Here is a 14379-nt window from a genome sequence, read left to right on the forward strand (position 1 = left end):
AGCACATGCCATTATTTAAAACAGCTGCTATTAGTTATGACATGACAATAGACAAGATTAATTTATTATTTTCTACATACATGAGAATGCAACATAATGTACATTTATGAGCACACATGTTAGTTTCCCGCGTGTTCTGTTGAAAATGCAACTTTTTAAAACTAGGTTGAATTAATACACACACAGCACAGATCATTAATATTATTAATTAATTATGGAAATGTGACTTCAAGAGTTGAAATGAAAAACATTTCTGAATCTCACTCCATCAGTACCACCCGCTGTAGGGCCCCCTTAGTTTCCTCAGTGCCACACTTTTCATGGCCCTTGCCACCATGAAACCTCTAGCAGTGAGGAAACTAGTGATATGGTTGGTGGTGCCGCAGTGGCCCTGCCAGCATATTACCAGCCTCACACCCCTGCAAGACCGCCAAGGATCACGGATCCTTAGCAGTAGCAGTGGTTCTGTGGCGGTCCAACTGCGATAGTCAGAATATGGCAGGTGGACCTCCAGTCTGGTGGTCCATGGACCACTGCCAAGACTACGGCAGTCCAATGGACCACCTTAGTCATAATAAGGCTCTTATACAGCGTGTCTTTACAAGTTCAAAACTGCCCCATTTGCAAACATAGGCTGGCTGCTTTTTTAGCTTAATTGTTTTTTATAAATTTTCTCATGGGGGCCACTTTTATTTTGGTAACCAGGCCTACTTTCCGTCCAAGTCCAACTTTGTGTGTAAACACATTATACCCCTCCCCCCCCCCCCCAATGCTCTGAAGCACAGTTACAAGAAGCAACATCTCAGTTTCACATGAGGTGTGTCCATACAAAGATCTACACTACAGTCTATACACATGTTAAGGTGGTGAATGTTAAATATTGCTAGTCCGGTGTCCGACTGCATTTGTTGGAGTACCAGCTTTCAGTCACCGTGTTTATATACTACGTTGCTGATCATAGCTGCCGTATCCGTGCAGAGCCAGAATTCAGGCAGGTTTACATACTGGATGGATTCAGAACTGCTGATACCCTAGCCCGTCCCCTTCTGACTGATGACGGACTATTCTAGAATGGTGATGCGTCACTGCTCTACGTTGTGATGTCGGTACGTGACGGAATTCTTGCACAGTTGGAGCGCCGACAGAATTGTTGTTCGAAACGCCTTAAAAAACCCGGTGTTCAAGATAACGTGATTTTAACTTCACAAATGGATCTCATAGGGCCAAATTAACCGAGCGAGAATGGAGGAAGGAGGGGTAAGTCAAAGCTGGTGTGGGAGTCAGTCAATAGCTCCAATAGTCGAAGGAATTTTGTAGAGTGACATCTTACACTTCTCATTTAATGGACGTAGCTGGCCCTGTGAGGTGAGTTTCCATCTCACAAATCCTCACTCACCTTCTTCAACCAATGCCCTTTACTTGTCTTCGATAGGGGTCATTGTTTTCTAAATTCACCCAATATCATTATCAATAGTACAGCCCGTGCCCGGGGGTGAGAAAGGTCCTCTAGACTCCAATAATGCCGTCTTTTTGACACTCAACTGGCTACGGGACCCATTTTCATTTACTGCACGAGGGCAAGCCCATGACACCGTACTAGTCCCCCGAAGCTCCTCCCAATTGAAATAAATGTACAGTGCACATATGTCCATGGAAGTTAATCATAATCTAGAATGCAGCAGAGAAAGAAATATGCTTTTGTAGTACAGAACAAAAAACTAACATACGAGAGGCTCGATTTTGAATTACACCAAACCAAAGAGGGCCTGGCGCTTATCATATCGGGCTGCCTTAAAGTATCGCTACAATGTAATAAGATCGTGGGAGGAGCAAAGATGGAGTGGGTAGTGCAAGGTATCGCCAACTGAAATGGCGATGTCCTGTTGTTACCACGTTTCAATCATTAATTACGAATCATATGGATGCTTTGCTCAGTTTTGGAGTGCGGATGTCATTCTGCTATTATGATACTTCCGGGATGGTTAGATAATTTTTACTGATAAGATGTTGAAACTGTTAAAATAGTATGTTTTATTATTTTACTTTGATATCGTGTATGAAAATATATATTTAACATGGCTATGATTCTTGTATATTCAAATGACTATTTAATCCAAACCAACTCAATCTTTATTCGGATTAAACAAAGAATCCATAAAACAATAAAAGCAATACAACACCAAGCCGAAAAATACAGTATTAGCAGCTCTCTCATATGGGACCATCGTCATAAATAACTAAATTAAAACACTTAGTAAATTGCATCAGAAAGTACATTAGAGGCATGATCTATAACACTTGGGATCAAAGGGTACTCTGTCTAAAGCGCAAGTAGTCACAAAAGAAAAATCAAAGGAGATACAAATAAAGTATAAACTGTTGTGCAGAGGTGTCTTATGTACAAACACAAATGGTAATAATCCAAATCTTATTTTAGTCTTCCTCATGGCGTAGTAGTTCTAAATAAGCAATTAACTTCTGCCTCCTGATTGTGCACTTAATGTATGTCAAGATTGCACAGCAAGTTTAATCATCATTCAAATTACATAAAAATGTAAAAGCCTGTTGGTAATGGATAAGTCTCTTCGATAAGAATAAGGGAAACAATACACATAATGTAAATGTAAAATTTACAAAACAGCATGAAATGTATAGTGGATTGACTAGCTTTCCCATCACATGGATACTTAGGTAACTTTTGTAACCATGCCTCTGATTTTGGGAATGTGACTAAGTAATGAAGCATAATTAAACGTAGTCTGGTTAAATAAAATCTGTCCCAAGCATTTGTCACATTAATCAGGTACCCTTGTATTCCCTGTTGCAAAGATCATAGGCAGCATCTATCCACGGCCGGCTTCACTCTTTCGCTCAATTGTCTATCAGCCTCCTTTTTTCCCATAAATATGGTTCTTAATTCTTTTTTTGTTATATTGCAGCACGCTGATGGGGGCCGTGATGCTCATATTATCGTAAATTTCCTCAAATAAGTTGTTTGCATACCGCAACCATGGGATTTTGTTATAATGTTCGAGTTCAAGTCAATCCCTAATTATGAGCTTAGTAAACTTAGTGTCCATCCTACTTTAGATGCTATCTCATTTGGCCATTGTGCTAATATGGATAGAATCTTCTATGTGAAGTACAGCCAATTCTTTATGGGTAATATATAAGGTGGTCCAAGGGGGGTGTGGCCAAGACATCAAACATGGTGGACGTGTGATCTCAGAGCTCCATCCCGGTCCACAGGAAATCCTGACAATATTGCGGCATCCATCCACACAGATGCACTGAAACAGACCCCCACACCACACTACAGCGTGGGGGGCCCACAGGTGGGCCGTGACTGCCTCGGAGCAGCTCCGAAGAGCGAAACCAGGAAGCGAAGAGAGCACGGTCCAGCCCGCGAACACGCTCAACGTGAGGGCTGGAAGCACCATCCCGGCCAGCAGCAGCCCTGAAAATTCTCAGCTGTGTAGTGAGCTCCGCGATCCCCCAGGGAGGAGCTGCACACTCATCGCAATAGCGGAATGGAAGAGAAGGTACCCTGATTCAGATCTGCAGCAGGTGAGACCGGGAGCACAAAGATACTGGATCGAGCAAAAGGCGCTAACGCAGTGGGAGCACTCGATCGAGAAAGAGGCCTGCGGGAGTGGAGGAGACTGCAAAGAGAGAGGCCTGGAGACAGTGCCCTGCCTCCTGCGCTGGGTGTATTTCTCTGGACTCTGCCTAAAGCTGGGATGACTGATTGAAGGCCATTGGGGTTCGAATTGAAGATTGGAGGGGGAGACCTGCTTGCTGCTTTGCGCCTCCCGCTGGTCTGTGTCTGCGGCTGCAGAGTGGAACCGCATGTCTTGGAGAGTGGATCCAGGTGGTAGGGCTCAGGGAGAGCCCGTGAGCTGCAAGGAATGGTCTGAGGCCCCCAGGCACCACCATGCAATGGTGTGGTGATTGAGCCAGTGAGAGATACCCTGCGAGATAACAGCAGCGGGGGCCACAACGACCCTGAGCTTGAAGACAGATCTGTGCGACAGCCGAATGGCGGCTGGACGGCGCTGGAAAGCCGACAGGCCCAGGATTGGCCACCTGGAAGTGGCAGCCCACATCTGAGAGGGAGTTGGAATTAGTGGCGATGCCACCGTAATTGCTGTTGGGCATGGGTGCACCGTGTCTCAGTGTATGAATTGTCTGGGGGCAGCAGAAGAGGTCTTCCTCACCAGAGAGGGCCAGAGGTGCAACAGTCTGCGCGGGGAATGCCTGGATTTTCTTGGAGCTGGTAGTGGGGTGAGGCCAGACCAGAAGTTTTCACTCGACCTAGGAAAACGTCGCCCCTTCGAGATAGGCCTGGGAACAGGCAAAAAATGGTGACGACTTTAGCGGGGGTGGCCGCTGAGATCGTGGCTAAGTAACCGACGGAGTTCTGGGGAGAGTTGAAGATGGTGCCCTGGACTGGGCAACCTGGGGGTGCTACAATAGCCCTCGCCTGACCCCACGGAGTAGCCCGGAACGAGGAGCAGCGGCGCCCTCCCCCCACACTCAGTCAAGCCTAGATCAACACTGCAGGTGGCGTGTCTGAGCGCATTGTATGGGGAGAGGGGAAAAGCCCACCCAGAAGTAACCCAGCTGTGAAGCTGAGAGACATTGGTGCCTCACTTAGACCTGGGGGAGGCCCTCTCGCCATGCCCCAGACGTGACAGCCATCACAAAAGGACCTACCAGAAGACAGGATGCCTAAGCCAATGCAGAAGTTGGGGGGACCCAACCTGCCACCAGGGAACCTTCAACTGTAGCGCAGGAGAGAGAAGATAATGAGAATGCTGGCGAGGATGATTCCCTCCACTCACACCTGGATGGGGTACTGGCGGCCCTCGCCAATACCAAGAACAGCCTACAGCAAGACATTGGGGCGGTCTTGGTGTGTCTGGCACTCTTACAAGCAGAGCATCGAAAGTTGGCGGACAGAGTCAGGGAAACTGAATCCACACTAACTGAGATCCAGCTGGAGCAAAGAACACACACTGCCAAGATATATGATCTCTCCACCTGAGTGGCAATCCTTGAACTGCAGGCGGAGGACGCAGAAGGCCCCAATCATAGAAATAATATCATGCTCATAGGGATTTCAGGGTGGGTGGAAGGATCTAATATGGTGGAATTCCTGGAAACATGGCTACTCTCCGTGGTGGCCCCAGAACTCTTGTCTCAGTTCTTCGCACTGGATAGGGCACATACAGTGCCGGGTCGACCTCCTGCCCCGGGGGGGCTCCCCCCAACTGGTAATTGAAAAGCTTCTTCCTTTTAGAGACCGTTACACGCTCCTCAGGCACTCACGCAGTCATGGCCCGTACGTCATAAAAAACAGCATAGTGTCCATTTATCCAGATTTTACGGCTAGGGTTGCAGGCCCAACGGGCATCCTTTCTTGAGGCCAAAAAAGCCCTAAGGAATGAAGGAATACAATACTCCCTAATGTTCCCGGCCAAGCTGAAAATTATGCTCGATGGCACTTCGCACTTCACTTCGACGAATCCCTAGAAGAGGTCTGGACGTAGCTGGAGGCGTATAAGAAAGGTGCGCCTATGCCTAAGAGATCGCTACGTACAGAGACAGGGCTACAGCCATGCATACTAGACAAAAGCGAAGCCTTAAGGCAACGCAAGCTCAAAAGCCGATCGAATACAGACAGGTTGCACTGCAGGCCGTTGCACAAATCATTTCGCCCCTGCACCAAGATAAAAGATCAGCGACATCGGTTGTATCCGCTGATGCATCGGCTGGATCTGTTGACTCCCTCAAAACTGCCCCCCCCTGCAGAAACTCACTCCCCGATTAGCAGATGACATCACCTAGCTGAGGCGGATCTCTGGGACACCCCTTGAACTGACATATATCCTATACCCCCGAAAATACATGCAGGAGAGGCAGGACCATCATCTGAATCGGTAGTGGGGATGCTGCAAGTTAGTGATACGAACTAGAGACTAAGTACTGCCGCCTGAGGCCACAAGCACGTGATGGAGGTGGGACGAGGCGCTTCTACCACACCCGAATTCTGCACTCACCTCAACCAGAAGGCTTCACCTAGCAATTCAGAGGCGGCGTTCTGACTCCATGTGCTGTTTGGTTTGTAAGGTTGGGCGGTTAGCGGTTGCGCTGCTGCCCTCAGGTGGGGGTGTTGGGTGCTTATATGAGCGCTTGGGTAACAAGACATAATCGCAAACGTTTATGGCAGACAGTTCACAATACTAGGCTCACATGGCAGATATAAGCGTAGGCCCTAGAGGGATAACATTCCTTACCTGGAATGTTGGGGCATGGGCTCACCAGCAAAACACCACAATATACTCAGTTACATCAGTCGCAGAGGGGCACAAGTAGTCATGCTACAAGAGACCCACCTGACCCGCGTGGAAGGACATTGACTCAGGCGTAGATGGAGAGGCCAATTATATATGCCACATCATACTCTGTCTTTTCCAGGGGGGCCCTGGTGTTGGTACTACCCAGAACCCCCTTTGAGGCGGTACAGACCCTAATCGAGACTGAAGGCAGATGCACGTTGATTAAGGGGAGGTTATTTGACAAGGAGATAACAGTGGGCAGCATCTAGGCCCCTAACGAAGAGCAACAGCAGTTTCTTCGTACACTCTCCAACCCGCTTGCAGAGTTGGCTACACAAGATGTGGTGTTGGAGGGGACTATAACTGTGTAGTAGATATCACCATGGACCGATCCACACCACCATTGAATGGTGCACTGGTTAAATCCCAATGCGAAAGCGCTTAGAACATGAATAAAACACTGGGATTTTGTAGACATATGGAGTCTACGCCATGAACGAGTTACTACTCGTTTTATTTCTCCCTGTACCATCTGCCCACTAGGCTGGATATGTTCCTCTGCTCCTCCCATATTAGCACAAAAATATCTATCTCAGAATATCTAGGACGCACACTGTCCGACCATAGTCCTTTGCTCCTGAAGGTCTCCCTAACACCCGAAACAACAGCTATTCCGACTTGCCGCCTCAATGCCACTATGCTGGAAGACACATGCTTTAGACAATCTTTGCAAACCACTATAACTGATTATTTTTCCAACAATCCGGAAATGGTCAGCTCCTCGCTGGAGGAGTGGGATTCTTTTAATGTGGTCATCAGGGGATACTCTATGGGGGCAATTGTGGGGGCTAGACGGGAGATCATGAATGAACTCCAGAAACAAGACACTGAGATCCATGTGCTTGAGCTCAAGTTGGGGCCTACGGCAGACACCCACATGCAACTAAACTGAGCAAAGAGCACCTACAATAAGTCGCTGGACAGACTGCGGCTTCTAGATTGTAAGGAATATCGGAAGAAACAACACATTGAGGGTGGGAAATCAGGTAGGCTAATGGCCTGGCTCATTCAACCGGAGACTAGGGGGTCCCCCATCACTAAACTGCAGACCAAAGATGGCGCAACAACCTATTCCCCTAAAATAATAAATGCATGCTTCCTACATTATTATAAGTCTCTATATGAGCGCCCACCGGCTATACCGGAGAATCAGTTCCAGGACTACCTGGACAGGACCCCTACTACAGACCATTGACATTGCGGCCCGAGAAGACCTGGGGGGATGCCATAAATATACACAGAATCAGAGCAGTGTTTAAGGAATTGGCAAAAAAGAGACCCAAGGCCCAGACGGCATTCCAGACAAATTTTATGCGGCATACAGCAACCAGCTTGCACCCCACCTAAACCCAGTTCTTTGCTCACTCAAATCAACAGCGGCATTCTGGTGGTCCCTCAAACTTTCCACCATGTCGAGAATAGCGCTCTCTAAAATGGTCATGCTACCACACCTCCTTTATTTCTTCGTAAACCTAACGGTGGTCATCCCAAAGTCCTGGTTTAACACCTTCGACCATCATGACGAGCTCAGCTCGTCATGAGCCACGGTGCTCGTGTGCTCATGATGAGCTCAGTTCGTCATGACCATTGGAACACTCGCACGCTGGGCTAATTCCCCTGCTGTGTCAGCGTTCTACAGGAACGGGTGTGGTCATGACGAGCTCAGCTCGTCATGAGCACATGAGCACCATGGCTCATGACGAGCACGAGCACCATGGCTCATGACGAGGTAAGCTTGTCATGAGCATCCGGGCACTGTGCGCGCCCCCCCCCCAGCACAGCGGGAAATCAGCCCCGCATGCAAGGGGTTAAAGAATTGGACATGCTACTGAGAGACTTGATCTGGGACAGGGGCCGAAACAGTGTCCTTAGCCATTGTCCAGTGGTTGGCTCACGGGCTTGAGGGGATTGGGCTGGAGTCACTTGACTACCCGCCCAGCACTGACCTAAAAGAGAAACTGCTGGCTCTGATGATGCTCCCTAGGAAGTGGGTCCGGCCTCAGGGCGCCCTGGGCACAGTGGTCCTGAAATGCTGATGAAGGAGCCTTGTGCGAACACCAGGAATCACAATGTACTCACCTGACCTCCTGCTAGTGAGACTGCCGAGAGGGGGTGCCAAAACCTCCTCCTTTACTGCGAACCAACTAAGGGAGTGAGAAAACAAGGGCCTATCAAGAGTTGGGGACCTGTATCTGGAGGGAGTACTGATCTCTTTGGAGGACCTGATTGCCCAGTCCGATCTGCCCAGTGGGCAATTCTTGACCTACCATGGGATGCAGAAAACTCTCCAATATTTATGGGGATCGGGAATACACGAACCAAAAACACACAGGCTTCTACATGTCATGATCACATTGGGAACGGCAAGACACCTTATTTAAAAGCTCTATTGGGTCCTGAGAGGAATGGTTGAGAATCAACTACCTATATTACGACGGAAATGGGAACTAACCATAGAGCGCATCATCTCCGAAGCAGAATGGAAACAAACGCTAAGACTACTAAAACAATCTCCAGAAACGCTTGCTTCAAATATACTCAATGTAACATCCTTCATATGACCTATCTCTTTCCACACATACTTAATACAATAAGGGGCAGCATATCCTTGGGTCACTACACACAGTTCTAGAACTTACCATCCCCTGCACAATGGAAGCTTATTCCAAAGGTCTAAACGTAAAAAAAATAGGAAACCGATTCATAGATTTAGTCCTGGTGTTGGCTAGGAGAATAGCTCTCAGATGGAAATCCTCCGCTGGCCCTGGCATCCTGCAATGGGAAAAAATATGTTATGGCCTGGGTGGAAGAAAGAGCATTAATGGAGGAGGATAGCAGAGGAGTAAGACGTCGCCCCACAGTGGACTTGTGGTGGGAAGTAGTGCTCAAATGGAAAGCAAAGGATCTAGTTGGAGGCAATAGCTCCCCTACGACACCCCAAACCCCCTCTCTGCAATAAATAAAAATGATACATAGCCAAGCCCCACCGAGGGATGGAAACCACTAACCAAACTAGATGACCTTTAGATGGCCTTTGCAATAACATTGATAAATATAGAATGTATATAGTGCCTGTCTGCAACCAGATTGACCTGACTAAGGTACACATAGCTTGTCTCTTACCTATCAATGCTCTTGTTGTTAATAAGTTTCATAAAGTGAATGTTTTATATACATGATTAGCTAGTGGAATGTAACTCACGGATAATGCAAGACTGATGCAACCCCTTACCCTTGTACGAAATGTTGTTGAATCTGGAGGGTGCACAAATTGCAGAAAGGTATGAACAATGTATGCTATTGTCAACGCCTTTTCCTTTCCTGGACCTATACATCTGCAATTGTACCAACTAAAAATGCTTCCAATCCTGTCAGAAAGTACATGGCTATAAACTGTAGTCACTTTGTCAAAATGTAATAAACAGATGTTTAAAAATAAATACAAAATAAGTGATGGTCGAAACATGGAACTGCCAAAAGCCTACATAGAAAAGAATTCTCCAGAATCTGCAATGTAGTACTGTTAGGCATACCCCAAGCTGGGCCAAAATTACTCAGATAGGTTTTGTGCCTAATTGTTGACCAAATAAAAAAAAAACGCTTCAGAAGCTGTTATGAATTTGAGGTTTGTCATTTTAAGGTGTGGCCCCAATATCCTCCTTGGGAAAATAATATGCCCAGGTAGCTAAAGGTGTTTACTTGTTCTAATTTCTGCCCTGCAGAGCATTGTGATAATCCTCTCTTTCTCCCTCTTCCACAGACCATGGTATAGGTTTTTTTGAGGTTAAGTTTTAAATCTTTATCCTCCATATAGGCCACAAAGTTGTCAATCAAATGTTGTAAATCATTTGCCATCCTAGACAGCAACACTACACCATCTGAGTAAAATAGGATAGGAGTAGAACGTGTGGCAACTCTGGGTGTGTTGGCTTTTACCCTTTGCCCCATTTATGTACAATGAAAAAAAAAACGGGGTGAAAACACAGCCCTTCCTGGTACCTCTTGTCACTCGAATTCTTGGTGTGCATTCCCCATTTTTTCCCTAGTGTACACGGGCTGTAAGGGATGCATACATCTGTGAAATGTGACAGACTATATCGACTGAGGTTCCCATTTCTGCCAGAGTCTGCCACAGTTTTACATAATTAACTAAGTCAAATGCACAACTCAACTCGGCAAAGCAGACATGAATATGCCCTTGACCTGCTATGATGTATTTACCAATCATCAGGTTTAAGTTGATGCACTGCTCCACAGTGCCAATGTCTTTTCTAAACCCGCATTGTGAGTCAGTCAACACTTGCATTTCGAAAGTCTACGTTTCTAACCTTTGTAATATTATGTCCATTAATTTGGTATATGTGTCTAATAAAGCTATTGGACGATCAAGCGGTAAGAGAATATCTACATTATTTGGGTTCAAATTCCCACCAAACTAGATAATCCAGTCTCCCAGGGCAACTTTAGGTAGCTTACCGCTTGATGACTTGCACCCACCAATCTTTACACCCTTAACCGCATGCGTGCGGGCGGAATTCCGCCCGTACGCTGGGATTTTCAAAATCGCACTTTACGTGACGAGCTGGGCTCGTCATGAGCGTGCGAGGAGGCTACGCCGTGACGAGCCCAGCTCGTCATGAGCGTCGAAGGGGTTAAAGCCAGTATTCATTGAAGAAGTCACCATAGCTTTAAACAAAACTGCAAATGAGATAGCCCCATGATGGGGTCCCAATTGATGCCTTTAAACCCTGATCAGCACTATGCGTGCCAATTTTAACCCAAGGTTGCAATGCAGCAGCATAAGGGCATTTCCAACCTACATGGAGTGACAACATTCCAGTATCAATATTCAAAAAGGGAGATAGAGGTGGCGCTATCGTCCAATAGCTTTATTAGACACATCTACCAAACTAATGGACATAATATTACAAAGGTTAGAAACTTATCCTTGAGAAATGGAAAGTTAACGATTTTCCAAAACACAGTGGAATCACCATTTTCAGCCGCTTGTTTCAAGCTAGCCCATGCGTCTTCTTGAAGGTATTTTTTCCTTGTGGCTATAGCTAGTTTATTGATCTGTCTTTGACCTTCTCTCTATTTCTTTGATTTGCCTGTAAATTGTTTCTTAGATTCTGGTTTACCCTAGTACAATAGTTGTCAAACCATCCACTGATCTTATTAGTTTTGCTTAGTTCCTTATACAGGGCTCTTAATTTGTCAGCGATAGCTGATGTAATATTATGAAAAGCCGCCAATAGCCTGTTGAGATTCACATCCCATTCTGTGCAAGTAATGAAGGCCTCAAGGTTTTCCTTAACTACTGTTTCTAGCAGTGTAGTTCCACTGATACCTGCCCATTTCAGCCTTACTCCATTACTACCTACTATTTCATTGAGTTGTGCTAATTTAGGGGCCGAGGAAGATGGCGGCTCATTAGAGGGTCATCCGGCTCCCGATCCTGGATCTAGCCTGAATATCCGTACATTCATCCGGTCAATCCACCCATCGTACCGGCGAAAACACTTAGGAAAAGCGGGGGCATAAATTGAGACAAGCGCCACCCGTGGGATGCGAGGATTGTGCAGAAACGCGGATCCGAGGGAAGTAAGACCTGTCACCAAGAATCTGCATGATTGCCCCCATGTGGCTAAAACGATTCAGAAAAGGGGGTGGTGATGGACAGAGCATCTGAATTAAGCAGAACACTCATACCCAGTCAAAAGATCAGGGCCTGATCCATCACCGTTTTTTAGCTCACTGCACCATCCCAGTTCAGAACCTGGCTACATGCAAATTAGTCTGTCCCTGGCCCAGTGCATCATGGGAACAGGGCAGACCAAACTACCAAGCCAATTCTTTACCGGAAAGGAAACAAGCTTCCGGGGACCGGTTTCTGGCATTGCAGCCGTCTTCGGCCCGGCTTGCTTGAATCCTGATGGTGCAGTGAGCAAGGGACTCATGTCTGAGCATACCCCTCCACTCCCATAGTGGCCAAAACGATTCAGAAAAGGGGGTGGTGATGGACAGAGCATCTGAATAAGCAGAACACTCATACCCTGTCAAAAGATCAGGGCCTGATCCATCACCGTTTTTTAGCTCACTGCACCATCCCAGTTCAGAACCTGGCTACATGCAAATTAGTCTGTCCCTGGCCCAGTGCATCATGGGAACAGGGCAGACCAAACTACCAAGCCAATTCTTTACCGGAAAGGAAACAAGCTTCCGGGGACCGGTTTCTGGCATTGCAGCCATCTTCGGCCCGGCTTGCTTGAATCCTGAGGGTGCAGTGAGCAAAAAAACGGTGATGGATCAAGCCCTGATCTTTTGACTGGGTAGGAGTGTTCTGCTTAATTCAGATACTCTGTCCATCACCACCCCCCTTTTTGAATCGTTTTGGCCACCACAAGCGTGGAAGGGTATGCTCAGATGTGAGTCCCTTGCTCACTGCACCATCAGGATTTAAGCAAGCCGGGCCGAAGACGGCTGCAATGCCAGAAACCGGTCCCCGGAAGCTTGTTTCCTTTCCAGTAAAGAATTGGCTTGGTAGTTTGGTCTGCCCTGTTCCCATGATGCACTGGGCCAGGGACAGGCTAATTTGCATGTAGCCAGGTTCTGAACTGGGATGGTGCAGTGAGCTAAAAAACGGTGATGGATCAAGCCCTGATCTTTTGACTGGGTAGGAGTGTTCTGCTTAATTCAGATACTCTGTCCATCACCACCCCCCTTTTTGAATCGTTTTGGCCACCACAAGCGTGGAAGGGTATGCTCAGATGTGAGTCCCTTGCTCACTGCACCATCAGGATTCAAGCAAGCCGGGCCGAAGACGGCTGCAATGCCAGAAACCGGTCCCCGGAAGCTTGTTTCCTTTCCAGTAAAGAATTGGCTTTGTAGTTTGGTCTGCCCTGTTCCCATGATGCACTGGGCCAGGGACAGGCTAATTTGCATGTAGCCAGGTTCTGAACTGGGATGGTGCAGTGAGCTAAAAAACGGTGATGGATCAAGCCCTGATCTTTTGACTGGGTAGGAGTGTTCTGCTTAATTCAGATACTCTGTCCATCACCACCCCCCTTTTTGAATCGTTTTGGCCACCACAAGCGTGGAAGGGTATGCTCAGATGTGAGTCCCTTGCTCACTGCACCATCAGGATTCAAGCAAGCCGGGCCGAAGACGGCTGCAATGCCAGAAACCGGTCCACGGAAGCTTGTTTCCTTTCCAGTAAAGAATTGGCTTGGTAGTTTGGTCTGCCCTGTTCCCATGATGCACTGGGCCAGGGACAGGCTAATTTGCATGTAGCCAGGTTCTGAACTGGGATGGTGCAGTGAGCTAAAAAACGGTGATGGATCAAGCCCTGATCTTTTGACTGGGTAGGAGTGTTCTGCTTAATTCAGATACTCTGTCCATCGCCACCCCCCTTTTTGAATCGTTTTGGCCACCACAAGCGTGGAAGAGTATGCTCAGATGTCAGTCCCTTGCTCACTGCACCATCAGGATTCAAGCAAGCCGGGCCGAAGACGGCTGCAATGCCAGAAACCGGTCCCCGGAAGCTTGTTTCCTTTCCAGTAAAGAATTGGCTTGGTAGTTTGGTCTGCCCTGTTCCCATGATGCACTGGGCCAGGGACAGGCTAATTTGCATGTAGCCAGGTTCTGAACTGGGATGGTGCAGTGAGCTAAAAAACGGTGATGGATCAAGCCCTGATCTTTTGACTGGGTAGGAGTGTTCTGCTTAATTCAGATACTCTGTCCATCACCACCCCCCTTTTTGAATCGTTTTGCCCCCATGTGGCTGGCAGCGGCTGCGAAGCGACCGCAATATGAGGTAGGAGGAGGCAACGGCAGAGCCACCTTTGTAGATAGCTGAAGGAGTGAGCAGGATTCCCCCCTCGCGGCGATTGGTGCTGGATACCTGGGACTGGTGCGGAGGACAAGGGGAGCTGAGGGAGGAAATCGTGGCAGGCCGCCAAGGCCTGGCAGCGTCCAC

At 47.5% G+C, this 14379-nt stretch overlaps 1 protein-coding gene across 5 annotated transcripts in view; it reads left to right on the forward strand.

Annotated features, from left to right (window-relative positions):
* Positions 1-1122: 1122 nt before the first annotated feature.
* Positions 1123-14379, forward strand: part of LOC144798733 (uncharacterized) — a 784842-nt gene continuing 771585 nt past the window's right edge. For all 5 annotated transcript variants that reach the window (XM_078669743.1, XM_078669744.1, XM_078669747.1 and 2 more), the window contains exon 1: positions 1123-1257. In XM_078669743.1, the coding sequence (XP_078525869.1) occupies positions 1243-1257 (15 nt within the window). In that variant the 5' untranslated portion in view covers positions 1123-1242. The remainder of the gene's footprint in view (positions 1258-14379) is intronic.

Source organism: Lissotriton helveticus, chromosome 12 (assembly GCF_964261635.1).
Source record: "Lissotriton helveticus chromosome 12, aLisHel1.1, whole genome shotgun sequence".
In the NCBI taxonomy this organism is placed as follows: Eukaryota; Metazoa; Chordata; class Amphibia; order Caudata; family Salamandridae; genus Lissotriton; species Lissotriton helveticus.